Source organism: Carassius gibelio, chromosome B13 (genome assembly GCF_023724105.1).
Source record: "Carassius gibelio isolate Cgi1373 ecotype wild population from Czech Republic chromosome B13, carGib1.2-hapl.c, whole genome shotgun sequence".
In the NCBI taxonomy this organism is placed as follows: Eukaryota; Metazoa; Chordata; class Actinopteri; order Cypriniformes; family Cyprinidae; genus Carassius; species Carassius gibelio.
Window position 1 is genome coordinate 12752493 of NC_068408.1, and position 27586 is coordinate 12780078.

Below are 27586 nucleotides of genomic sequence, written 5' to 3' on the forward strand. Positions count from 1 at the left end.
ACATTTTCAACATTGACTCCATAAAACAAATAACAGCTAAACATCCAACAGACTCCTCTCTGAACACCTCTCTCTCTCTCTCTCTCTCTCTCTCTCAAACACAGTTTACATACAACATTAAACTGTTACATTTCTCCTCTCTCTCTCTCTCTCTCTCTCTCTCACACACACACACACACACACACACACTCTCTCTCTCTCTCTCTCTCTCTCTCTCAGAGAATAGAATATAAATATGACGTATTTTCAGTTGTTTCATACTTTTTTGTTATGTACAGCACAGACCAAAAGTTTGGACACACCTTCTCATTCAAAGAGTTTTCTTTATTTTTTCTGACTATGAAAATTGTAGATTCACACTGAAGGCATCAAAACTATGAATTGACACATGTGGAATTATATAAATAACAAAAAAGTGTGAAACAACCAAAAATATGTAATATTCTTGGTTCTTCAAAGTAGCCACTTTTTGCTTTGATGACTGCTTTGCACACTCTTGGCATTCCCTTGATGAGCTTCAAGAGGTAGTCACCTGAAATGGTCTTCCAACAGTCTTGAAGGAGTTCCCCCGAGAGATGCTTAGCACGTGTTGGCCCTTTTGCCTTCTGTCTGCGGTCCAGCTCACCCCTAAACCATCTCGATTGGGTTCAGGTCCGGTGACTGTGGAGGCCAGGTCATCTGGAGCAGCACCCCATCACTCTCCTTCTTGCTCAAATAGCCCTTGATGCCTTCAGTGTGAATCTACAATTTTAATAGTCATGAAAATAAAGAAAACTCTTTGAATGAGAAGGTGTGTCCTAACTTTTGGTCTGTACTGTACATAACAAAAAAGTATGAAACAACTTAAAATATGTCATATTTATATTCTGTACTGTATATATATATATATATATATATATATATATATATATATATATATATATATATATATATATATATATATATATATATGCACTTCTCATGATTGGGTAATCGCGGCAGCTACATTTGTTTTTCTGATTAATTGTTTTGCTCTATGAGAAAGACAAGGTAACAAAATATTCGGGGCTTATGCCCCCTTAGCCCAGCCCTAGCGCCGCCCCTGGAATGCGTTTTTTTGACGGCCTGCTAGCGGATCATTAGGGGCCGTTCACATCACGTCTTTTGCGCGCGCAAGTTCGTTATTTCCAATGTAGGCGCGCGGTATGCGCGCTCATAATGATAGCAACGCGCGCGCGTCGCACCGCATCGGGTTAAAAACATCTAAACTTTTCACAATGCCGCAAGCGCACCGCAGGTCATGTGACAATAACTAACCAATCAGCTTCATCCTTTCCCGTATCAACGTTGAAAACTCAGCTAAGATGAAGGAACAGCTGTTCATAGCTGTATATGGATTGCCATTTTGAAACGAATTTAGTAGCAGAGTTACTGCGAGCGATTTTTAGTGCTGCAAATCCATTTATCCTTTGCTGAAATTTCCGCGTCTTCATTGAGAGAGAGCGTGTCATGGATGCTTAGCAACGACAGACGCCCCAGGAGCACTTCTGTCCGAGCGCTTTGGAAAGAAGTAGAAAGCGGCGCGACTAGCGTTTTCCACGCGTTTTTAGGCGCGAACTATTGAAGACAAAAGCGATGACCCTCTGGTACCTCTCAGGCTGACATGTTGATGTGATGTGATATCTGATTTAAGTGGGCGTGGTGTGTGTAAGGTAGAGAGGGCATGACTGATGATTGTGTCCTGATCCAGTCACGACGCTATTCTCAGCCTGCGCTCCAGCTGAGTAATCAACTCTATTTAAAAAAATAATTTATATATTTTATATTCAAACTGAAAACATGATGTGATTAACACTCAAGTCATTCAAGTCATCGTGTCTCAAGTCAAGTCAAGTCCCGAGTCTTTAACTTCCAAGTCCGAGTCAAGTCTCAAGTCCTAAAAATAGCGACTCGAGTCAACTCGAGTCCAAGTCACCAAGTCACAAGTCCCCATGTCTGTCAAATAGTATATACAAAGTAAGCCTATCAAATAACTACAATATTTCTGTTTTAAATATAATAATATTTCCCCTGGATTCAAAAATAAATGTGTTTTTCTACAGTTTTACATCGCTTTTAATAAATGTCAGTCTCACAAATGTTAAATTAATCGATGTAAATTAATATTCCACCACAAGGTGGAGACTGAGTACTATTCAAATTTTTCAAATTTCTATTCAAATAATTGCCTTTTGTTTGTTGTGTGTGAATTTAGATGCAGACTGTTCACTGTTCGTTCATTTCGCTCTTATTCATTTGTATCGCCACTATTTTTCCCTCGGATCTGCTAAACCCAGTTTGTGGGGTTATATATATATATATTCTAAGAATCCAAATAAAATTATAATATAAATAAAATATCAGTTTAACAGTTTAAATATAAAGGGAAAAAGTGATTGTTTGAGGTTCCTGTAACTGGACTACACATGGTCCCTCCTCTCATTCAGCGCTTCTCATCTCTCCAGCAGTACTTCCTTCTCTGATGGTCAATGTTTCTGCTCTTGATGATGAAGTTTATCTATTAGGTCGATGTCTTCTGTGCAACAGTAGCAGAATTCACAATTGGCAACATGTTGAAGGTGGTTGTTGAATCCGCCAAAGGAATTCCCAAAAAGACACTTGGAATTCCGGATCCAATAGCAGGAATCATCTTTAAGGGTAAGCCTTCACGTTTTCCCCTCAATGAGTTATTATTATTATTATAATAATAATAATTATTATTATTATTCGCATTTAATGAGTTAAACTGTGCGTTTGAAAACCTAATTAAACTTAATTAAAATGTAACTAAAAAGTTGAGTCTTTTTAAATAGCCTATGTAAAAATATTTTAAATATGTTTTCAGAGTCAAAGCTGATGTAGTTTGATTGGTAATAAGATAGTTCAAGTGTCTTGACGGCTTACATATTTCAACTTACAGGTGAAAAAAAGAAAACAAAAGCCATTGACAAAGAATTAAATCCTGTGTGGAATGAGGTCAGTACAAGTCATAGTGGTTTCTTTTTTGAAAGTGATGTAATTGAAATTAATGCATCTAAGATGTGAAGATAACCTAGACCTGATTTTGCCATTTCAGATTATTGAGTTTGATTTGAAAGGTACCCCACTGGATTCCTCTTCATTCATTGATGTGGTTGTGAAAGACTATGAAACCATTGGAAAAGACAAGTATGTTTGCATCCACCACTGTTTGAGCATTTGTGGATTCTAACAAGCCATAAAATGGCGAGCATGGTGAAAGAAAATATATTTCTTTACATTTCTGCTGGTGAAGGTGGTTTATGTGGTATTCTGGATTTGCCAAATGGGTGTGGTAGGTTTCCCTGCAATCATTTCACACTGTGTGTAAATATCACTGAAGTTGAAATCACTGCAGTGTAAATGATAAACCTAAGGGAGCCTTGTGCTTTTGTTAAAGCTCTGTGAACTTTTAGGAGCAGCAGTGGGTTTGTGAGATTAGTTAGTGGAGTGCAGAGTTAGACACAAAAGCCTTTAAAAGCCACTGCCACACCCAACCACCTTGTCTAAACTTGCTGAGTTATGGTGGCGAGAAACTCTGAGCAGTCCAAAGTAGCACCATCGGTGAGTCCTTTAAAAGGCTTGTTAGATTCACATGCAGCCAAACCGAACCGAGTGAGCATTTGGTTTGGATCAGAAGGTTGTTTTTTCTTCCATGTGGCAAGTGTTACTGTGCAAAGTCTGCCATGATAGTGAACTTTCCATGAGTCACGCAGATGACTTCTCCACAGCTTTTTTTTTTTTTTTTAGTTTGCAGGCTTTCATATGTAAGCACATACTTGCTGAAGTTTTGTATTCTTTGTTGCCACGGGCTAGAGAGTAACATAGCAACAAATGTAAAAAATAAAAAAATACATTACAAATATAAACTTGTGACACCTTGCTTGATTTCAGTGTTTACAAGCATTAAATAATTAAATTCACAATTGGCTTTGGCTTAATTTGGGAATTTAAATGTGATTTTGTAAAGGAAATTCTTTGAAGGAATTTCAGGAAGTTTATCCTGATTTTATCCTCATCATAGTTTATGACTCATAAGTAAATCATGTGCGTGGTTTCTTTATATATATATATATCTCTTGGATATGTTCTTTAGGCCTATGTTAAGTCAGTTTCAGAAGACCACAGGGATTTGACAAAGGAAATGGCAGCAGATATTTTTGGCATGGGAAAAAAAGTGCTGGTACTGGATGTTTACTGAGTATTTACAGGGAGTGTTTAAATAATCCAAAATTATGTTCCAAAACAGACAAGCTAATGTCAGTAGCCCTCTCAAATATGTTTATAATGCAATAAGCCAGTCTTCAAAAAACCTTGATTTTGGGTGATCAGGACTATAACACAAAACAGTATGATTTATTGATTATGATTTAGTGATTATGACAGATCATGACTGTTGAATTTCCAGGTATTACACAACAGGCATGTTAATCTCCATATGATGCTGAGTCCTGTCCATATGGTGAATTTATCATTCATGATGTAAATTATTTATATTACACTCTTACTCACTTCACGTTATGTGGGTCTCCACAGAATTTGTAGACAAGCTGTACATAAAATTAAGGCATAGTACAGATAAGTTGTGTTCTCAGGCGTCCCCCCTCTGAAGTTACTCTTTTTCTCCCCTCTGCCTGACACATAAGTCTCTGGCCTAGTGTAATTGCTTCCAGTTGTTTTCCCTCTTTATTTCAACTTTTTTGATCTGCTGTACAGTAACCAGGATTGAAAGGGGACGTATCATGGAATGTACAGACATACTTTAATGTTTTCTGCACAGTTTATTATACATCACTATATTACAGAAAATGCTAACCACCTCTCTGTATGCAGTACATCACCATTCCAAGGTGTCAGGTCAAAAAGAGCACAACTTTTTTTCAAAATAATAAGAAATGTTCCTTGAACACCAAATAAGCATGTTAGAAGGATTTCTGAAAAATCAGGAGTAATGAATGCTGAAAATTCAGCTTTGATATCATAGAAGATTTATTTATCAATATTAATATTTGGACTGTATTTTGATCATATCAATGCAGCCTTTCTGAGCATTAAAAAAAATCATACAGACCCTAAACTTTTGAATGGTATTGTATGTACATTTGTGGACAAAAAAGCAACTTTTATAGTAATATTTCATTATTTAATTTTAGATTAAGACATAATTTCTAAATGTTGTGACATAATTTTAATAGGGTTGTGTAAATACAAGGATGCTGTTTTATTCTTGACATCCATATTTTCCCCATTTCGAAATCTGGTGGTTGAGCCCACCCAAGATAAGTCACCCTGATTCATCAACCATTGCAAAACTATAAATTGTCTCTTTCAGGTCTTTGTCAGAGAGTTCTGACTGGACATGTCCTGAGTGAGAAAAGCAGAAATGAAAACGAAATGTAAACCTATTCTGAAAATGTTTTCTGCTGTCGTTTCACTGCTTAAAATCAATTTATACTTGATTTTATGCTCTACTCTATATGCAACATTACAAACAAAAGCAGAGAATCGCTTAAACTGTATGTCCAATTTGTGTAAATATTGGAGTTTGCGTCTCTGTTTAGTATTGTTTTCTTCTGCTTTCTAGATTTATTGGTTCGGCAAAGATCTCTCTTAAAGAACTGGCTGCAGGTCAGACCAGATCTCTTCCTTCCAAGAATATTCCTCTGATTAATGAGAAGAAACAGGAAATTGGGGTAAATATGTTTGTACAGTATGGACTTCAACAACAAGAATGATGCGGACAAACATATAATAATTGAGTATAACTATTCAAACTGCATTCCTCTGCATGTCCTACTTTAGGCAACTATCAGTTTAACGATCGGTTATGAGCCTCCTGCAAGTACTGTCCCGAACCCAAATGATCAAAACATGGGAGATGGCCAAACCGGAGAAACTGCAGGTATTTTCACTTTCCTGCATATAACTCTCCTACATAAACTGTTGTTCTTTTTTTTAACCAGTTGGGATAGACTGCCCTACAGAACTGCAGGAAGATTTTAGGCATTTGTGTTTACATACTGTATGGAAATGATTGATGCAAATGAGGACAGAACATGGAACACCCACAAACACAAAGGACACTCTACCAGAGCCTGCCACATTGTCTCTTTAGGCTTAACAGTAATAATGATTCCCATTTTAACTATGCTGTAAAACTCGGTCATTCAGAAATCAATGCAATATTGCAGTAAAAAGTTCTCTATTAACACATTAACATCTAACCGCCCACATTTACATATCAACACCGACTTATACAGTATTCATCACCTTGGCAAAGCTTTTTGTTTTGTGAAGTTAACATAAGTCATTTACATCTATGTGTCTTAATACATTCATACATGTATATATATCTGTTGGCTATGCTTCTAGTTGGTGAAGAGGAGAAAGGTGTTGATAGTGATGAAGATGCAGGTTTTGTGGCTGAGCCAGGGGCACCTGGAGTTTCTCCTTCTGGACAGCCAAAAAAGATGGTCCGTACAACTCGCAAGCGACAAAGAACTTTGGCCAACAAACCCCAAGATTTCCAGGTACGTATTCCTCTTGCTGAACATCCTATCTGAGAAGTTGGTGAGCTTTAATCTGCTGACATTGTTATTTTTACTTAGATCCGTATTCGAGTAATTGAGGGTCGGCAGTTACCCGGCAATAACATAAAGCCAGTCGTCAAAGCAAGTGTGTGTGGACAGACACACAGAACGAGGATCCGAAGAGGAAACAATCCATTCTTTGATGAGGTATTTTGGTTTTTAACGTGCCCATCTGTATCTGCTTCCGCTTCACTCTGCACTGTACCTTTTTTGGCTAAAAACCTCCTGGCTTTTTCCTCTTTTCTTTTTTCCTGATATTTCTTTCTCTCTTCACTTGCCTCAGTGAGTCTACAATCTCTTAATTTCTCATACGTACATGTTTGGTTGCGGCTACTTGAACCAAAAGTTTTGTTTCTATTAGCATTTCATGGCCTGTCTTGTGAATATAATTTAATTTAGATGACGTTTCCACAGATTTTCTTCTACAATGTCAACATGTTGCCTTCTGAACTTTTTGATGAGAGCATCATGATTCGGGTAAGATGAGTCTTTAGATGATCCTGGCACAACACAATCTCCAAAAGTAGAGAATGTTTATCTTGATCAGCATTCTATCAACCAATCAATCATAGCCCCCAACCCTATGACTAATATTAAAATCTGAAGACACTGATTGGTTTATAACAATGTTGTTCCTGGATCAAACCAGGATACAGGAACATGTCCTACCTTTGCAAATCTTGTTAAGTAAATAGTTTTATATTTGAGAGAGAGTTTATACTTTCATCTCTAGTTCACATTATATGTAGACCATGGTTGCCACTTTTTACTGTCTGTGTTTTTAATAGATATATTTCTCTCTTAAATCTAGGTGTTTAATGCCTACTCCCTTAGAGCAGACAGTCTTATTGGGGAGTTTAAGGTATGCGTTCATATAATCCATGCAATGTTTTTATGACTTGGTTAGAATCATAATATTGATGTTGAGCATACAATATGTCCTTACAAACTCCTTACAAACCTTGTTTTAACAGCTGGATGTTGGCTATGTCTATGATGAGCCTGGTATGTGACGAGTTTGGCATTTCGATTCTGAACTGTTAAATTGTGCAACATAATGAAAATTGTGTAATGTTAAAAGTTTAAAAAGTTATCACGCCAGTACACATTCATATTAGGTAATCTGTGGTGTGTCTCTGACAGGCCATGCAATCATGAGGAAATGGTTACTGCTAAGTGACCTTGATGATTCAGTCTCTGGAGCCAGAGGTTACCTGAAAGTCAGTATGTTCATAGTAGGCACCGGAGATGAGCCACCAGTAAGCTCCCAAGTACACATCACTCTAAATGTTAAAAGGGGTCATCGGATGCACATTTTCCACAAGTTGATATGATTCTTCAGGGTCTTAATTAAAATTATTTTACAAAGTTTAGTTAAAATGTTTTAATGGCAGTGTAAAAACACCTTTTTTTTTGGTCAAAAACCGTTTTGTAGCATTTTCCTTTAAATGTTAATGAGCTCTGCTGACCCCGCCCCTCTTTTCCGAGCCACTATCAAGACTGTTTACTTTAGCCACATTCACCATGAAACTTGCCAAGTAGCTCATTATTTGGAAAGGCGATTTGCAAAGATTTGTTAAAAAAAAACCTTTCTGTTGGTGAAGCTGCAGATCTATTTGAGAAAGGGGAAAATATTTTAGTAGATAAAAAAAAAAACACTGGGTAGATTTTTCTCATTATAGGATGATTGTGTGCACACACTGATAACACACATTTCAGTTCAAACAACTTGTAAAAGTGCATGTAGCATCTGACAACCCCTTTAAAAGTTAAAACAGTTCATTCTGTGCCATAGCCTTATGGGGAGAGTTTTGATATGTTGCTGCGCCTTCAGCAACCCATGTTTGAGTCCTGTCTCGAGGTCCTTTACCGATCATGGTCCCATCTTTCTCCTTCCCATTGTCCTGTCTATACTTTCCAAGGCCAGAAATATAATAATTTGTTTCTAGTTTTCAGTTCCCGAATTTGAATTCAGTTTATAATGAGGAACCAAATGGATTGTGCAAATATGGACATTTTTAATACAATTTTCAGCATTAATTGTAATAAACGTTTCAAATGTTGTTCAAAATTTATATTTGGGGGAAATTAGAGCATTAATTGGGAAGTTAAGAAATTAGGAAATGAACTGTTCTTTGTTCATCCACCCTGGTAAATATAAGTAAAGATTCAAGTGCCATTTTAACATCATTTTAAAAGTCACTTGGGTATATTTTTAGCAATAGCCAAAAAAAAAAAAAACATTGTATGGGTCAAAATTCATTATAATATTATGTGAAGATCATGTTCCATGAAGATATATTGTAATTTTCCGTAAATATATCAAAACCTATTTTTGATGAGTAATATGCATTGCTAAGAACTTCATTTGGACAAATTTAAAGGTGATTACCTCAGTATTTAGATTTATTTATTTATTTTGCACCCTAAGATTCCAGATTTTCAAATAGATGGAACTGACCCTATGAGTGGTTTTATGGTCCAGGGTCACATATTATAAATTATCTATTCAGAAAAAAGAAAAGAAAACATAGAATTATTAATTAATTAAAATCTTTTGCTGTGACTGGGTGATAACATTGTGTGATACCTATGATTAACTTGTTGGTCAGGTGGAAAAGCAAGAAGCCACTGAGGAACAGGATGACATTGAAAGTAACTTGCTGCTGCCAGCTGGAGTCGCTTTACGATGCGCTACGCTGAGTCTAAAAATCTACCGTGCTGAAGACATGCCACAAAGTAATCATCACAGCTGCAATTCTATATACTCCTATTTCTATTCCCATAGTCAGTATCAGTAATATGCATCTTTTGTCACTTGATTTTCAGTGGATGATGCATTTGCCCAGACAGTAAAGAACATATTTGGTGGAACAGATGATAAGAAAAATTTGGTGGATCCTTTTTTAGAAGTCAGTTTTGCTGGCAAAAAGGTGACAACAAAACAGATGTTATTGATGCTTATTGTTAAAAATATGCCTGATTGTTAAAGAATTGTGATGACTTGCTTCATTTTGGTCTTTTAAGGTGTGTACAAAGATCGTAGAGAAGAATGCCAATCCAGAGTGGAATCAGCTGATTCACCTGCAGGTTAAGGTAGGAAGGGCGCTAACCTGGAAACTAGGTTAATAGGTTAATAAAATTGAATACATATCAGATTTATTAAATCAAATGTAACAATTTCTATGGAAAATGCCTAGAATGCTTTATTAAACAGCGGTGGCTGAAGTCTACCACACAAACTAGGTGAATAACTCTTCAATCTTTCCTTTTAGTTCCCATCAATGTGTGAACGCATCAAACTTACTGTATTTGACTGGTAAGTTCTTCATATGACTGATCGTTTTACAGCTCAGATTTTTAATGTTTTGAAATAATTATTTTATGCTAAACCAAGGCTGCATTTATTTGATTACAAATACAGGGAAACAGTAAGATTATGAAATATTATTACTATTTAAAATTACCATTTTTTGTTTTAATGTATTCCTGTAATGGAAAAGCTGAATTTTTGACTCATGCTTTTCACAGGGATCGGCTGTCAAGGAATGATGTTATTGGGACCACATTCCTTAATCTGACGAAAATAGCATCATCTGGGGGCGAAATTGAGGGTAGGGTTATCTGTTTGTGTCTTATTGGGTGCAGGTTTGAAGTCATTTCGATTTTAGATCTGAATATCAGTGAATATTAGAATATTATATAAAATAGAACTTTCGGATAAAGGCTTACTGTCGAACAGAATGTATCCTGTCTAAAACCTGTACTAAATCCTGTTTCTTTACCAGAATCACCCTCAGAAAATGGACTGCCTCCTTCCTTTAATGGTATTGTGAATCTTGTTAAATCTCTAAATTGTATTACATATATATACATTATTTTTTACATATTTTACATTGTTACGAGACCTCTCTCCCCAGTCTGGCATAAATGGCTCAAATAGTTCCTGTATCAAATGAAGGCCCGCCTTCTGAAACACAAAATGCGCTGTGATTGGTTAGTTGGGCCAGTGTGTGTTGTGATTGGCACCACTCGACGCCTGGTCGGGAAATGTCACGCCACTTACCATAGCCACCTGTAAGCTTCAGTGTAAATATTGCATCAAAATCAAATCAATTTGAGCGCGATTTAAACCCAGATGATTGTAACCACTCTAAGCTCTAAGTCTGCCTTGGGAAAGCTAGCGTCTCTCCGACATTGTGATAACACTTGTTGCCTTCTCTAGTGCAGCTCAACCAGGTCTTGTCCCATTCGTCGATATGTGTTATATCACAAATCCCGGAAAATATGTGTGGTAGTCCAAACGAGTTGTTCGTTGTAGTTTCTTTTAAATAAAATATCTCCTTTTGAGTTGGACTTTGAGCTTTGTAACTTTGCAGATCCTTTTTATGCTCAAACAGCAACATTGAAACTGTTTGAAAACTGTCATTATTTTTACAATTACATTTGGTGGCTATGTTGGTGTACAATTTACACTCTTTTGTTTGTTAAAATTGGATGTATATTAGCATTCCTAATAAAATGAAATATCAATATTTTTTATGTTTCTTATGTATCAGTTGTCTTGTTGATTCAATGGTCATCTCAAAGTATCTCTAACCAAAAATTATAATTTGTTTTTTTTTTTCAGTGGACACCACAGAATCTGAGGTTGGATTTCTTCCGGCTTTTGGGCCTTGTTATGTTAACCTTTATGGAAGTCCAAGAGAATTTACTGGTCTACTTGACCCATACGAGGATCTGAATTATGGCAAGGTGAGTGTTGTAAAAAAAATAAAAAAATTAAAAAATCCTGTGCTGGGGGATTGGTGAGAGCTACAATAATTTTTTTATAAATACTGACCAACCCCAGCAACAATCTGAGATGGAAACCATTTCTGCAACACATTGACTTTAAAGACAATATTATTTTTATGAACTGTTTGCTTTGCATAAAAAAACTGAACAAACAATACATGCAGCCATTTTTAATTCACACCATCAGTTGTTGGTTGCACAATCCGTGGCAGTTGTCAGAGCTGTTAAACTTGGTCTGTGTGTTTCAGGGTGAAGGGGTGGCGTATCGGGGGAGGATTCTGATCGAGCTCTCCACTCAACTCGATGACAAAACTGACAAGAAAGTGGAAGACATTTCAAACGATGACATTCTGGTGGCACAGGTGACGACAAACATTTTTCACACCACTGCTTCGTAGAGTAAACATTCTTCTAAATATATTTTTTACATTGATTACAAAAGACTACGGTACTGAGATCACAATCCATATTTTTGCACAACAGAACTAAAACTTCTTGTTTTACGCACTTTTACTGTGCAGAAGTACCAGCGGAGAAGGAAATATTCCTTATGTGCCGTGTTCCACAGTGCCTCCATGCTTCAGGAGCCTGGAGAACCCATTCAGTTCGAGGTCAGCATTGGAAACTATGGAAATAAACTGGACTCCACATGCAAACCTCTGGCCTCCACCACTCAGTTTAGTTGTGCTGTTTTTGATGGTGAGTTTCTCAACAGATACAAATGTGAGCCACTTGAGACTTGCATTGTTTTGTTCTTAACTGTTTGTGTTTCTCCATAGGTAATCACTATTATTACTTGCCCTGGGCTGATTCTAAGCCTGTTGTTATCCTCACATCTTTCTGGGAGGACATAAATCACCGTATGGATGCGGTGAACATCATTCTCTACATTTCTGACCGACTGGTACGATTTGAATGCATTTTAATGCCAATCAGATAAAGAATTCAGAGCAGTCACATATTTTGTATATCTCTTTCTTTAGCAATCCAACATTGTCTCTCTGAAGACGGCACTCCTGGCTAAAGTGTCTGACTCTCGCCTGGCTGAGATTTGGCTGAAACTTATCACCCAACTCATCGATGACCTTTCCAGGTAAATCCCAGAAGCTAAACTTTCTTATCTTCCTCTGTTTTATTACTTAGAGTTAGTTGCACTCTGAGCATTGTTGAACTCAGCAACAAAATTACTGAAGAATTTGTTTGTTTTCAGGATGTTTTTATTATTTTGTTAATGATAATAATGAATGCATTGTGATGATAATCAAATAATCTGGATTTAAATTTAATTAAACAATTGAACCATATTGTTGATAAAAATATAACAAAAATTTGCACATGCCCCCCCCCCCCCCCCCCCCCCCCCCCCAAAAAAAAAAACTATATGCCATTTCAGAGAAAGTATAATGGACTAAAATGAAGAAAAATGACATAAAAAAAATACTGACTGAGTTAAAATAACATTTTTGTCAAAGAAACAAAAACGGTGACTAAAACAACAACAAAAAGGTCAAATGTAAAAATGAGAAAACAAACAATGCCTTGTGACTAACTTTATTTGCTTACCATGTCAGACACGCGAGTAACTTGAATCTTGTTGCTATTAGTTACCAGCTACCAAATTTGGAGGGCAAGCCGAATCTGACAGAGCTTGATATTCAGATCAAGAATCTGCGGGACAAAACCTTGGCCGGGGTCAAAGAGGCGGCCATTCGCATGAGGGAGGAGGCCGTTGATGTTAGAGCCACAATGCCTGATATAGAGGACTGGCTGGAGCGACTACAGCAGATCACAGAGGAGGTTTGCCATTGCCTCATGCGACACTAATCTTGTACTGAGTTAGAGTTTGTGTGCAGAAGGGAATGTTGTATATCCAGAAGTCAAATATACATAATCAAAAGCCCTATGAACATTCAGGTTTGTTTCCATTCACAATACAGCCTCAGAACAGTATGCCTGATGTTATCATATGGATGCTGAGAGGAGAGAAACGTGTGGCCTACGCCCGAATCCCAGCCAATCAGGTTCTCTACTCCACCCACAGCGAGCAGGCTGTCGGCAAGTACTGCGGCAGGATGCAGAGCATCTTTATGCAGGTAAAGAGGACCATTTTGAAACTGAAAGTTAGATTGGTACCACAACACGAGGGTAATTGACACATTTCATGTCCATGGCTGTTTTATTACTTAACATGAAGATTTCAGGTTTAAATGTTCATGTATGTATAAAGATGTACTGTATATTGGTCAGTCTTTCTTTCTGCAAGTTCCATTCACAATTAAAAGTTTTTAACACGAATATTCAGTGTAGTAAGTAAATAATACGTCACACTAACTGTTATTTATCATTAAGTAAATATTAAAGTATAATAATCATTTTTAATTAAAGCAAAGACTCACCAATCTTCTGACATTTATCAGTTTTCTAATATACATATCAGTTTTCTAATATATATATATATATATATATATATATATATATATATATATATATATATATATATATATATATATATATATATATGTAGACATGCTGTAAGAATAAACCTGTGGCTATGTATTTGACATATGAGAAAGAAAAAAATATACTCATATGTTTAAAAAAAAAAAAAAAAAAAAAAAAAAAAAAGGATTTCATTTTTGATTAAGATTCAACAGTTAACGGACATGCATGCAATACCAGTTTGTGTCAAATTCACATTTCCCAATCACATTTAGTATTTCCTAATAATCCAGATTCATTTAAAAAAAATAAAGATTAAATGTAAACTTGTTGTTTTCAGTACCCAATGGACAAAAACAAAGGCCTCAAGATCCCTGTGCAGCTGCGTGTGAACATGTGGTTGGGTCTGTCTGCACATGAGAAGAATTTCAACAGCTTTGCAGAGGGAACATTCAGTGTGTATGCAGAGATGGTTAGTAAAAGTGAACACTGAAGTGAAACCTATATAATATTGATGTTTGTTGTGGTCTGTTGTGTGGAACTTCCCTTAGTAACACTAAGATGACCCATTCTGTTCTCTTGTGTTAGTACGAGAATCAGGCTCAGGTTTTTGGGAAGTGGGGAACCACAGGTCTGGTTGGCCGACATAAGTTTTCGGACGTGACAGGAAAAGTAAAACTGAAGCAGGAACGTTTCCTGCCGCCCCTGAGCTGGGAGTGGGAAGGAGACTGGTTGATCGCCCCTGAGCGCTGGTAAGCTATATATGAATGCATATTTCAATATGAATAAGTATTTTGCTATGATTAGCATGGTTATTGAACTTTACTTTTTAGCACCCACTCAGCTTATACTACACTGCAATGCAAAAGCGTATTAATCAGTATTTTGTCTTTTGCAAGTAAATGATACCTAAATTATTTATACACCATTAATTCACTTGATAAGCAAAATTATGTAAATTAATACAAAAATATATTTTTACATATTTTCTTATCCCATTGGCCTAATATTTTGTCTTGTATTAAGAATAAACCTTACTAAAGATTGTTACGTTTTTGCACAAAAAAAGAAACAATTTGCTTATGTGGTAAAAAAAAAAAAAAAAAAAAACCTACAAAGAAACATTGAATTTTAAGATTTTTAAGAATGTTAAAATCAAAACTGAATAATGAATACTAAGATTTTTATACTTTTATACTAATGTACTGTGCTTTTTCTGTATTATTTTTAAAAAAAAGCCTATTAAAAGCCTATTAAGCCTATTAAAAAATTACAAAAATAAAATAAAAATACAGTAAAAATTTGAAATATTATTACAATTCCTACTTTAATATGTTTTAAAATGTAATTATTATGTGATGGCAATGCTGTATTTAAAAATGCAATATGCTGATTTGTTGCTGAAGCATCATTTATCAGTGTTAAAAACAATGTACTGCTTAATATACTTTTTAAAGATTTGTTTTTATATATATATTTTTTTAAACCATGATACTTAAACAAAAAAAGCACTATTCACTGATAAATAAATAATTAAAGCATTTATTTGAAATAGAAATAATTTGTAACATTATAAACATATTTACTCTCACATTTGATCAATTTAATGTATCCTTGCTAAATAAAAGTATTTATTTACATAGATGTTTATTTAAAAAAACTTACTGACACCATACTTTTGAATGCTAGTCTGTGTGATTAGTGACATTGTGGTAAAAGTAAAGTGGGTTAGAGTCTATTTATCTCTTTCTAGCACACTGTGGTAGTTGGCATACAGCCGTAGTCGGCCCTACTGTAGCCTTAACATAGTCTCTCTGCCAGGCCCTCTCTACTGTGTTTATATAGTCAGCTCATTTTTTACTCTTCCGGGCCTTTTGCACTGACCGCACTCCCAGCCCTGTGCTGTGTCATGGCCTTGGCTCAGTGCTTGTTTGACTGTTTTGTGTGTGCTGATATAAATGTGTCGCTAACACCCCATCTGTGTGTTCTGTGCTTGACTCAGTCTGCTTACAGAGGCTGATGCAGGACATTCTGAATTCACAGATGAGGTCTACCAAAACGAAACCCGCTTCCCTGGTGGTGAATGGAAACCTGCCACTGAACCTTTTACTGATGTGGTGAGAAAATCAACAACATTTAATGTCACATTTTGAATTTCATACTGAAAATAGTATGGAAATTTAAAGCAGCCGTATTTTTCCTGTGGCCTCATATAAAGTTCATTCAAAGTTCACAACAAAAATCTGATTACACTCTAAAAAAAATAATGGGTTAAAAACAACCCAATTTGTGTTGTTATTAACCCAAGGGCTGGGTAAATATAGGACAGAACCCATCTTGGGTTAATTTTACCCAGAAAATTAGGTTGTTTATTTAACCCAGCATAAGGGGTTGATTTAACGCAGATAAAGTGTTTACATTTTTACTATATAACTAGCTTATTTTTTTTTACTTCATACATTAAATAATATTTACAGATTAACTTAAATCATCTAAACTTTTCTAAAATAACTTCCTTTATTTTCCTTTAATTATCATTTCCAGCATTGTTTATATCGTTTTAATAGGCTTTACATATTGCCCATATTTAAACTCGTTTAACAAACAATAAAAAAATAAAATAAACGTTAAACATAAGTAATTTGCATGTTATTAATCAGTCTTTGTTGTTCTGTTTCCACCGGCGCTGCGTCGCACTGGTTCTCAAATTCGGCGGGGAACTGCTCACATCTGAGGCCGCCCCCCCTGCGTTTCACTCATAGCTGAAATATACTGCGATTGCCATTATAACCTTTATAATCAGGCTTTTCCATCTCTCGAAAAGACCGCAACACTCGTTAAAAGGTGATTCATACCACGCGCCTGTTGCTATGCATACAATTGAACGATATTCAGCACAGTAATGATTTTATAGATAAAATAAAATCTAAACAAACCTGTATTTTACAGATGAATGCGTCAATTCGATGGTGCTAAGAACTGCTCTCTCCAGAAGAGAAGCAAATCCCCGTGATAAATAACTCAACCGCTGGGTTAAGTCTGACCCAGGATCTGAGTAATACAAAGACTACCCAAACATTTGGTTGTCACATTTGACCCAGGAGCTGCAACACAACCCAAACACTGGGTTGTTGTTTGACCCAGGGGCTGGGTAATACAAAAACTACCCAAACACTGAAAAAATATCCCCAAAAAATTACCCAAAAGGCTCAACCCAGCATTTGGGTTAAAATAAATAACCCCAGATTTTTTATAGTATAGTGAATTATTGACTCATTCTAATTTTTCAATTAATTCCAGTGAATTTTCTTTCAGATTCTTCATGATTCTTTCATATCATGAGAATCTTTTTAATTAAAAAGCCCAATAAAAGTATCATAAAAGTATCTGTACAACTATATGAATAGCTTTATATGAACATCTGGGTAAGTTCACGAGATAAGCAGTGGTGAATGAATCATTGATTCCATTTAATTAATCAGTTTATCCATTTCTGATTCATTTATTTACATTGTGTCTGATTTGGTTTTCAAGTTGTAAGTTTCAACTCACTGACTCAGTTCAAAGCGGTTCTCGAGTTAATGCCCCACAAAACTATAACAATTCAGTTTTTTCATCACACCAAGCTATTGTATTGTATGGTTTACAAATACTTTTAAATGATACCTTCATGGTACTTTTATGGTCTTTGTGTACTTGAAATGCTCTTGAAATGATTCAAAATATCACATTTCTCCATGGAATAAAGAAAGTTATTGGTAGGGTGAGTAAACAGTGATAGAATTGTCATTTTTGAGTGAAAGACCACTTCAGGTATTGAATGATGGGATTTGTTCTGTGCAGAATGGAGAGAAGGCCCAGAAGCCTCAAGAATTTGAGTGTCCTCCAGGATGGATTTGGGAAGATGACTGGAATTTTGACAGCAACAGGGCAGTGGACGAGAAAGGTCAGGAATTCTGGTTACCAGGATTAAAAGCCAGTTACAGAAGATTTATATTTCAAATGAATGTTGTTTCTTCTTAAATGTTTCCATCGCAATATTAAGCAGCGCAATTGTTTTCAACAATAATAATGATAAGAAACCTTGTGACTCTGAAGACTGGAGTAATCCAGGAAGCCAGCGTTTATCAGTTTTTCTATTGTTTGTATTGAATGTCAGGATGGGAATATGGTGTCACCATTCCTCCTGATGATAAGCCCAGGTCCTGGGTTGCTGCTGAGAAAATGTACCACATCCATCGCAGGAAAAGACTGGTCCGACCACGCAGGAAGATATCAGACGCACCAACTACAGAGGTGAGACCTCCTCACTTCTGTTATTTTCTGATGTTTAGTTTCTAATTGTTCTTATTTGTGCCATGTTAACTTGTACTGCAACTGACTTTCACTTCTGACTGAGCATCAGTGAAATACATTAGTCAAATATTGTCTGCAGTATGTATATTCAATGTTTTCACAACAGAAGAAAGACATTGGCGAAGGCTGGGAATACTCGTCTCTGATTGGGTGGAAGTTCCACAGGAAAGAGCGTTCCTCGGACACATTCCGCCGCAGGCGCTGGAGGAGGAAAATGGCACCAGCTGAACGTGTGGGCGCATCGGCCATCTTTAACCTGGAAGGGGCTTTGGTTAGTCCATTTGCTGTCTTGAATGCCTTCCTGTGGTTGTAGTTTAATGTCTAGAATAATAAAAAATGGCGTGACTTATTTTATTTAGAACTTTTTTCAAAGCCACCTCTTCCTCACTTGTTTATAGGGAATAGATGATGACGAAAAAGGCAGCAAAAAGGACACGACTAAACTCTTTGGTGCCAACACACCCACTGTGTTTTGCAGATTTGACAGTGAGTAATGTTTATTCAACCCTGCTAATTAAAGAACTCCTTCTAAATTCCTTACACTGATTATATCTCTGCGACTAACACACCCCTCCTCTTCCTAACAATCTGCACAAAACAAAACAGCAACAACAACAGTCAGGGAGCAAATAGAAGTCCTGAGTGGTGCTGATTAATGCTATTATTATACCAAATTCAGCACCAAACACCTAGTTGTGCTGCATGGCAGAATTTCCATGGAAACTATAATAGTCTTTTAAATGGTTACTGTACATTACCGTTCACAAGTTAAGCAGCCATTATTACAGTCTTCAGTTTATTTTTAATATGGTCATATGGTGATATCTTTATGGAAATCGCAATACATTTTTAAGGATTCTTTGATGTATATGAAGTTTAGCATTTATTTGAAATAAAAATATTTTGTGACACTATAAATGTATTTGCGGTCAGTCACGTTTGATCAGTTTAATGCATCATTCAAGTTTCACCCAAATCACCATGTGTCTCAACAGAGTCATTCATGTACCATCTCAGAGTCTATGTTTATCAAGCCAAGAATCTGTTGCCTATGGACAAAGACAGCTTTTCTGGTAAGGTATTTTTCATCTGATATGAACACATTAATCTTAAACATGTTTTATTGAAATTTTTATCTGAATGATCTTTTGTTTTTTCACAGATCCCTATGTGCATGTGTCATTCTTGCATGTCAGCAAGACAACAGAGATCATTAAGTCCAGTCTCAACCCCACATGGGACCAAACTCTTATTTTTGATGACATTGAAATCTACGGAGACCCTCGGACCATCGCTAATAACCCACCCAGTGTGGTTCTGGAAGTCTATGATAATGACCAAGTGGTATGACTCTTGTTAATCCCAACTCTGGCCTTCAGAGAGTCTTCAAAAAGCACTTCATGCTTTGATCTTGATCCATGTGAATGTGTTGCAGGGGAAGGATGAGCCGATGGGCAGATGCACGTGTCTTCCAGTAGTGAAGCTGAATCCTGCCACCACATTAACCCCTAAACTCCTTTGGTTCCCCATCACCGTGAAGGGACGAAATGCAGGAGAAATGCTGGTAGCAGCTGAGCTCTTGCTTAAAGATAAGGTTGTTTAAATTCTTACTTGCCATGTGTTTCTACCTCTACACGTCAGATTTATTTTAGTCATTTTTTATACTATTATAGTTTTATTAATATTTTAAATTAGCTTTAATTTGATGTTTTCAGCTTTTGTTTTCATTTTAGTTAAATATTATATTGCTTTTGCTTTTTGCTTTTGTCATTTTATGTTGTTTTTTTCTTTTCTTTTAATATTAGAAAGTTTAAGTTTTAGTGAGGTTTCAACTTAAATTAAACAAAAAATCTAAAATGTTGCATTGGCAACTAAATGAAATAGTTCTAATAGTTTGTTTCAGCTTTTTAAGAGTTTTAGTTTTAGTTAGTAAAAACCCAGCTACCCATACATTAGTAAACACTTTAAAACATGACACAATGTATGTAATTATTGACATATATCATCATATATTATTATTTATTTATTTTTCTTATAGGGCAAACCTAAACACAAATGGGTGTTTTCTATTAAAAATGTATCGAATACAGTAAATATGTATATATATATTATATTAACAGACAAGTCACCATCATCTATCCTCATATAGTATAATTTAAATACTGTTTGTATCATAGGATTGTCTGCAGTTTCAAATTTGCAGGGTGTAGCCAGTATGTTTTGTCAAATTTAGCTGAATCATCACTACCAAGGAAACATCCAACTGCAGAATAGCAGTTTTACCCAATGACCTAACTGTTGTCGCCATTAGCGTGTTTCTTAACCACAGCACTATTATCATTTGCTTATCCACTGTACTGTTCATCGTTGACCTCAGGCAAATGACGTTAACCTTCCCCTGGTCCCACCTCGAAGAGGAGAGAATCTGTACATGGTTCCTCAGGGGATCAGGCCTGTGGTGCAGCTCACCGCAGTCGAGGTAATGCAGTCATCCTCACAAATAATGCGGTAAAACCAAACCAAATTACTGCCAGTGTCTCATACTGTGTGTTTTGACAGATCCTGACCTGGGGTTTAAGAAACATGAAGGCATATCAGCTGGCTGCAGTGTCTTCCCCCAGCCTTATAGTTGAATGTGGAGGGCAGACCGTTCAGACTGCCATCATCAAAAACATCAAGAAAAATCCCAACTTCCCCGGCTCTATCCTGTTCCTCAAAGTGGTACATCACTTCCCTAACCTAAAGAAATACTGTAGCTATGGCTAGCCTAAAAAAATCAGAACTGCTGAAATCCCTCTGTATACAAAACAAAAGATAGAAAGATTTTTGCCAGCTTCCCAGATGCTAGTGGTGTTTGCTAAACTAAGCTGTGCTATTGCTCATTTTAATGGTTAGAGATTTGAATAAACTTTGATGCGTATCTCATCCCACGTCCTTTGTACTCACATAAATTATGAGACATTAATGTTGTTATTGTGTATAGATCTGCTACATTTCTAAGTGATTATATTTCTGAATGATAAAATGGGCTAGAAACAAACCCCAAAGACTAAGAATACTAAGAGTTTAGAGTGGCAGTTTTTGTAACATAGGGGAGTAAGAAACCACCCAGAACACCCTAGCCATCACCAAGCAACCGTCCGGAACATTGTAGCAACACAGACAACAGCGAGCTCCAAACTTAGAACACACTGGGACTGTGGTGGCAAATCAAAAGTCTTGATTTTAAAAGACCACGTGCCCCAAGAGTCTAGATTATATACAAAATCTGTCCTGCTTCCAGATTTAAACATGTTTTTGATCCCAAAACATACAGTGAAAATAAAAACACCAAACATCACTCAATAGTTCTGTTTTTAAATGAAGCTTTGTTGGTTTTGGACAGGCAGAATCCTAACAATCTCTCTCTCTCTTCAGCTTCTTCCTAAAGATGAGATATACACTCCCCCTATTGTGATCAAAGTTATTGACCACAGGCCCTTTGGTCGGAAACCAGTCGTTGGACAGTGTACTATAAATTCATTGGAAGAGTTCAGATGCGATCCTTACATAAGCACCGCCGAAGTGGCTATGTCTGCTAAGGGTAACATTTTATTCAAATGTATTTTTAATTAATATAAATGATAATAATAATTTTAATGTTTTAGAAAGAAGTATCTTATGCTCACCAAGGGTAACAAAAGTAAAGGGTTGTTTATATATATATATATATATATATACATACATACATACATACATATACATATATATATATATATATATATATATATATATATATATATACACACACACACACACACACACACACACACACATACACACACACTGCAAAGGCAAATTTCTATCACCCACTATTCCATGTATACACAATTGAGTTATCTCCTGCATAATTTATGTTTCAGTGGCCATGATGGCATCAGCTCCCAGAGATGTGGTCATTGATATGGGGGACAGAATGCCCAGCCCTTCTAAACAGGTACAGTGAACAGATCTGAAAGAATAATTGTTTTCAGAGTAATTTCATATATTTGTAAGCCTTATGACAATTGGTTTAAATCTTCTTTTCTGTTGCTACTCATTCGTGGTTTTCCCAGTGCCAGCAGAAAGTAAAATCAATAGCCTTTTCTGTCGTTATATAACAGTCTGGGAACTATGCTGTTATGGTGCGAATAGCTGCAGATTGTTACAGCATCTTAGAGCCAAACTCACTTCTGGTATACTTATTGCATGTATTATAGGAAGAGGATACAGTGGACTGGTGGAGTAAATTCTATGCCTCCATTAACGAGAATGAAAAATGCGGCCCTTATCTCCAGAAAGGATATGACACTTTAACAGTGAGTTTACTTGGCCGATCTTACCATCCTGTGTGGATGTTTGCATCCTGCTTATGTTTCAAAGCAGATAAGGTATGACCGTTGTTGTATAATTAAACAGTATTAAAAGTACCTATCTGCTTCAGGTCTTCAACACCGAGCTTGAGGTGGTCCCAGAATTCAGAGGGCTGACAGACTTCTGCACTACATTCAAGTTACAGCGGGGCAAAACCGAGGATGAGGAGGAAGACCCCTCTGTAGTGGGAGAGTTCAAGGCAAGTCTAGACAGTCAGCTATGCACTGAGCTGCCTTTGCTTTTGAATCGAATGCCTTTTTTATATGGGGTGGAAGTTACTTTGACATTAAATATCTAGGCTGCTAACACAAAGATTGCCGGTTCAGCCTAGTAGAAGAGACTTTTGGGTACTACAAACCCACCCTTTCACTAGTATGACCTTGTGTGAAAAAATTTGGAAGCACTCATAAAAAAGCAGCAAAAAGAGTATATGTTATATTAGACTGCCATCTAGTGGTAGTCTAGCCAAGAACGTTTTACTTGATTATAAAGTATGACTATATTTACAGGGATCATTTCGAATGTATCCATTATCAGATGACCCAAATGTCTCAGACCCACCTCGGCAGTTTAGGGAGCTTCCTGAGAGCTGTCCTCAAGAGTGCCTGGTCAGAATCCACATCATACGCTGCCTTGACCTGCAGCCCAAAGACAACAATGGCATGGTGGGAAATACAGCCAGTTCACATGTAAAACAATAAATGATTCACGAAGCATCACTTTTGTAACATGTGCATATGCTTTCCTTATGAAGTGCGATCCCTACATAAAGATTTCTCTGGGGAAGAAAATTATTGATGACAGAGATCACTACAAACCAAATACTCTAAATCCAGAATTTGGAAGGTGAGAATATCATAAGTAATACATTTACATACAGATATTTGTGTATTCCTGTTGAGATTTTTTACAAATATTTTCAAATATGTACACAGAGTGTTTGAACTGAGTGGCTACATTCCACAAGACAAGGACTTGAAGATTTCCATCTATGATTATGACCTGCTTAGCGCTGATGAGAAGGTTGGGGAAACGATTATAGACCTGGAGAATCGACTTCTTTCTCGGTTCGGTTCACATTGTGGAATCCCTAAATCATACTGTGTGTAAGTGTTTATCTTATTAGGGGCTACTTTTTCACATGCAGTTTAAGACATCAATCCCTACTACTAGGCATATTCATTTACTCTTTTGATAATTCAAATATGTTTGCAAAAGATCTGGAGTGAACCAGTGGAGGGACCAGCTCAAACCATCACAGATCCTCCAGAATCTGGCCAGGATGAGAGGAATTCCTGCTCCTCAGATCGCTGATGATGGAAGTTTCCTGTCGTTTGGAGGACGAGACTACAGGCTAGATGAACTGGGTGTGCTTATAAAAATTATTAGACCTTGTCTTCAACTTGTGCCTCAACTTTATGTAAATAACTACAATTCAAATGTCAACTGTAAAGAAAAAAAAGTGCTATTTCAATGTATTTTTGATCAAACAATCAAATAAATGCAGACTTGGTGAGCATAAGAGACAACCCCAAACTTCTGAACAGTAGTCTGAATATAAACTTAAGAACCCCTTATGTAGTAAATAAAGTAACACTTTGTTTTACCTGATTCAGCACAACTGTACATGATGTATGTTGCATTTATACTTTGGTGTGGAACTTGCAGCAACATATATTGCTAAACAAGCATTTTATGATAAAGTAAATAAGCACTAAAACACAATGGATATTACTTTGCTTATAGAGGCCAATAAAACCATCCATCCACATTTGGGCCCACCTAAGGAGCGAATCTGCTTGCATGTGTTAAGGAGGCAAGGCCTCGTCCCAGAGCATGTGGAGACCAGGACCCTTTACAGCACCTACCAGCCCACTCTCTCTCAGGTCAGTCCCCACATCCTCAGCTTTTCTAATACATACTCAAAGACTTTGCACTGGTTTATCCAGAAGTACTGTCTGTGTCGCTCATGTTCATTTTGACTTCATAGGGCAAAATCCAGATGTGGGTTGAAATATTCCCTAAAAGCCATGGTATTCCAGGACCCCTTTGTGACATCACTCCTCGCAAACCCAAGAAGTACAGCCTACTTTTCCTCACAACTGTAAAACTACTTATGTGGGATTGGTGTTGTAATGTGTCCCTTTACATTGAAGGTATTTCCTGCGAGTCATTGTTTGGAATACGACTGAAGTCATTCTGGATGAAACCAGCATCACAGGAGAAAACATGAGTGACATCTATGTGAAAGGGTAATATGTTGATTACAATATTAGCATAGTGATAGCATTCAAAAAATGTGGTCATTGAGTACTTTTTGAAAGAAATTAAAACTTGGATTCAGAAAGGATGCGTTAAATATATCAAAAGTATCAGTATCTTAATCAGTAAAAGAATCCTGACAGAAATGTTTCAGGGTTTCCACAGAAATATTAATTGGCACAGTTGTTTATAATATTGATGATAATACTAAAAAGAGCACCAAATCAGCATATTAGAATGATTTATGAAGTATCATGTGACACTGAATATTGGAGTAATGAATTAAAATTCAGTTTAACCATCACAGGAATAAATATTCTCAACTAAATTAAAATAGACAGATAAAATATATTGAATTGTAATATTTCACAATAGTGGTGTTTTTACTGTATTTTTATCAAATAAATGCAACATTGGTGAGTATAAAAGACTACTTTCAAAGACATAAAAGATTAAACATACACCAAGCTTATAAACATTAGTAGTAGTATATATGTATTTATTTATATTATATATGATTTTATGTATATTTGTAGGTGGATGCAAGGTATGGAGGAGGACAAGCAGAAAACTGATGTCCATTACAGGTCTCTTGATGGAGATGGAAATTTCAACTGGAGATTTGTTTTTGGCTTTGATTATTTGCCAGCAGAACAGTTGTGCATGGTGTCTAGAAAGGTTAGTGGTTGGAAAAGCATAAATACATATTAGATGAGGTGTTTTCAATCAATGGTAGTCTCAAACCATGTGTTTTCATTTCCAGGAACACTTCTGGAATCTAGACAAAACTGAGTTCAGGATTCCTCCTAAACTGATCATTCAGATCTGGGACAATGACAAATTCTCCTTGGATGATTACTTGGGTGAATTATCTTCTTCGAATCAACCTATATACCCACCAGATGTTTAATCTTTCCTTTTCACGGATTATTGTTATGTATTATTTAGGGTTTCCTTTATGTTGTTGAATTTTTTTGGGGGGGTTTTCTCAAACAGGCACGGTGGAGTTGGATATGCTTCACCTCATCCCTCCAGCTAAGACCGCGGAAAAGTGCTCTTTAAGCATGCTAACCCAAACAGGCAAAAACCTCACACCTACATCACTCTTCTCCCAGAAGTCAGTGAGAGGCTGGTGGCCTTGTGCCATGGAGGAAGATGGCAAAAGAATCCTGGCTGTGAGTGTAGCTTACTGATAAAAATAAGATACATGATGCATAGTGCATATCTACAGTATACAAATGATAAAGACCGTTCTCTTTGCGGTGTTAGGGTAAAGTGGAGATGACTCTGGAAGTGGTTGAAGAGAAGGAGGCAGAAGAGAGGCCAGCTGGGAAAGGAAGAGATGAACCCAACATGAACCCCAAACTAGATCCTCCCAAGTATGAGAATATATCGAGGTTGGGCCATTCAGTATCATGTTTGATTATATAAACTGTGAGTAATACTGTGTGTTGTAATATGTTCAAACAGCCGTCCAGATACGTCCTTCCTTTGGTTCACAAATCCATGCAAGTCCATGAAATTCATTATATGGCGCAGATACAGATGTCTCTTCATTGGACTCATTATTCTCATACTGGTGATCCTGTTTATTGGAATCTTCCTGTATTCCCTCCCTGTAAGTCTTTTCCATATATTATAATTAGTAAACAGCCAAACTGTTATAAGCAAAGTGCCTGTAAGAATCACTATATCATGTGCATTTTCTAAATTTACCCTTTTATTCTTACAGAACTATATTTCCATGAAAATCGTGAAGCCGTATTAATTGGAAAATTACAAGATATTGGCACCGAAGCCTGCAGTGGGACACAACCAATAGAGAACCAGCAGAAATTTTATTTTTTATGTATTTTCCTCTACTTTCCTCTCCAAAAATACTTGAATGTACAACCTAGACCAAGTACTATTATTATTATTTTTTTTGTAGACAACACTGGGTTGACAGATTACAATGATGCAAAAAGTTACACTATATTTGTCTGAGTTCCAATCCCTGATTATAATTATTTTCTTTGTTAATAATATATATACAAGATTAATTTGCACTGACCAAGATTAAATTGCACTGTTGTACAATTATGTGATTTATAGAGTGCATACTGTAGAAGTTATTTACAATGAGATTTTAAGCATGCCATTTTAATTAACTAAAATCAGATGTATCTGCTCATTTGTTGTTAATTATACATTAAACAACTATTTCTTGTATACTTGTTTATAATATCAACATTAGGAAATACATTGATAATATACAAATTCATGATATTTAATACTAGACCATTTCCACGAACAGAGTAACAAATCTTATTTTCTTTTTCAATAAATGATTCGTTATGGAAAATGCTGACTGTCAACCTCATACTACATTTTGCAAAGGAGTTGTTCTATTTTATGTTCGATATATAAGAGCTTTACAAATGTATGTGTACTTGCTACATTTCTTGCTAGGTTAATTGTGTGTTACATAGTAGTTTATCTATGCCAATAAAACGCTGAGGATTAACCCATACTTTAATATAAAAATCTAAAACATAACATTAAGCGGAAGAACCCGAAGAAACAGATTGACGGAATTTCACTCTAAGTTGCAATACAATTTCTGACCCAACAAATACATTATCTACTAAATTATATTATATATGTGTGTCTTGCGTGAATAAAAAGAGATGAGAGTACCCGATTCCTGTTGAAGAGGCTTTTCATTCAAACAC

General features: G+C 36.2%; 1 protein-coding gene across 1 annotated transcript; it reads left to right on the forward strand.

Moving 5' to 3' along the window:
* Positions 1-2456: 2456 nt before the first annotated feature.
* LOC127970085 (myoferlin) lies at positions 2457-27378 on the forward strand. Its single transcript, XM_052572337.1, has 53 exons — positions 2457-2676; positions 2939-2994; positions 3095-3186; positions 5621-5729; positions 5839-5938; positions 6409-6566; positions 6645-6773; positions 7041-7103; positions 7438-7488; positions 7601-7631; positions 7770-7885; positions 9239-9365; positions 9456-9559; positions 9654-9722; positions 9902-9945; positions 10158-10240; positions 10415-10453; positions 11257-11381; positions 11672-11785; positions 11945-12122; positions 12203-12327; positions 12407-12516; positions 13028-13220; positions 13361-13516; positions 14203-14334; positions 14451-14614; positions 15865-15979; positions 17706-17808; positions 18022-18158; positions 18325-18489; positions 18617-18704; positions 19214-19291; positions 19381-19562; positions 19654-19812; positions 20596-20697; positions 20778-20939; positions 21636-21801; positions 22121-22194; positions 22457-22555; positions 22681-22809; positions 23120-23275; positions 23365-23456; positions 23546-23716; positions 23829-23977; positions 24357-24496; positions 24601-24689; positions 24767-24862; positions 25409-25550; positions 25636-25735; positions 25869-26047; positions 26142-26251; positions 26343-26490; positions 26605-27378. Exons 1-53 carry the CDS (start codon positions 2589-2591, stop codon positions 26638-26640), a joined length of 6123 nt encoding a protein of 2040 aa, XP_052428297.1. The 5' UTR covers positions 2457-2588; the 3' UTR covers positions 26641-27378.
* Positions 27379-27586: the final 208 nt, after the last annotated feature.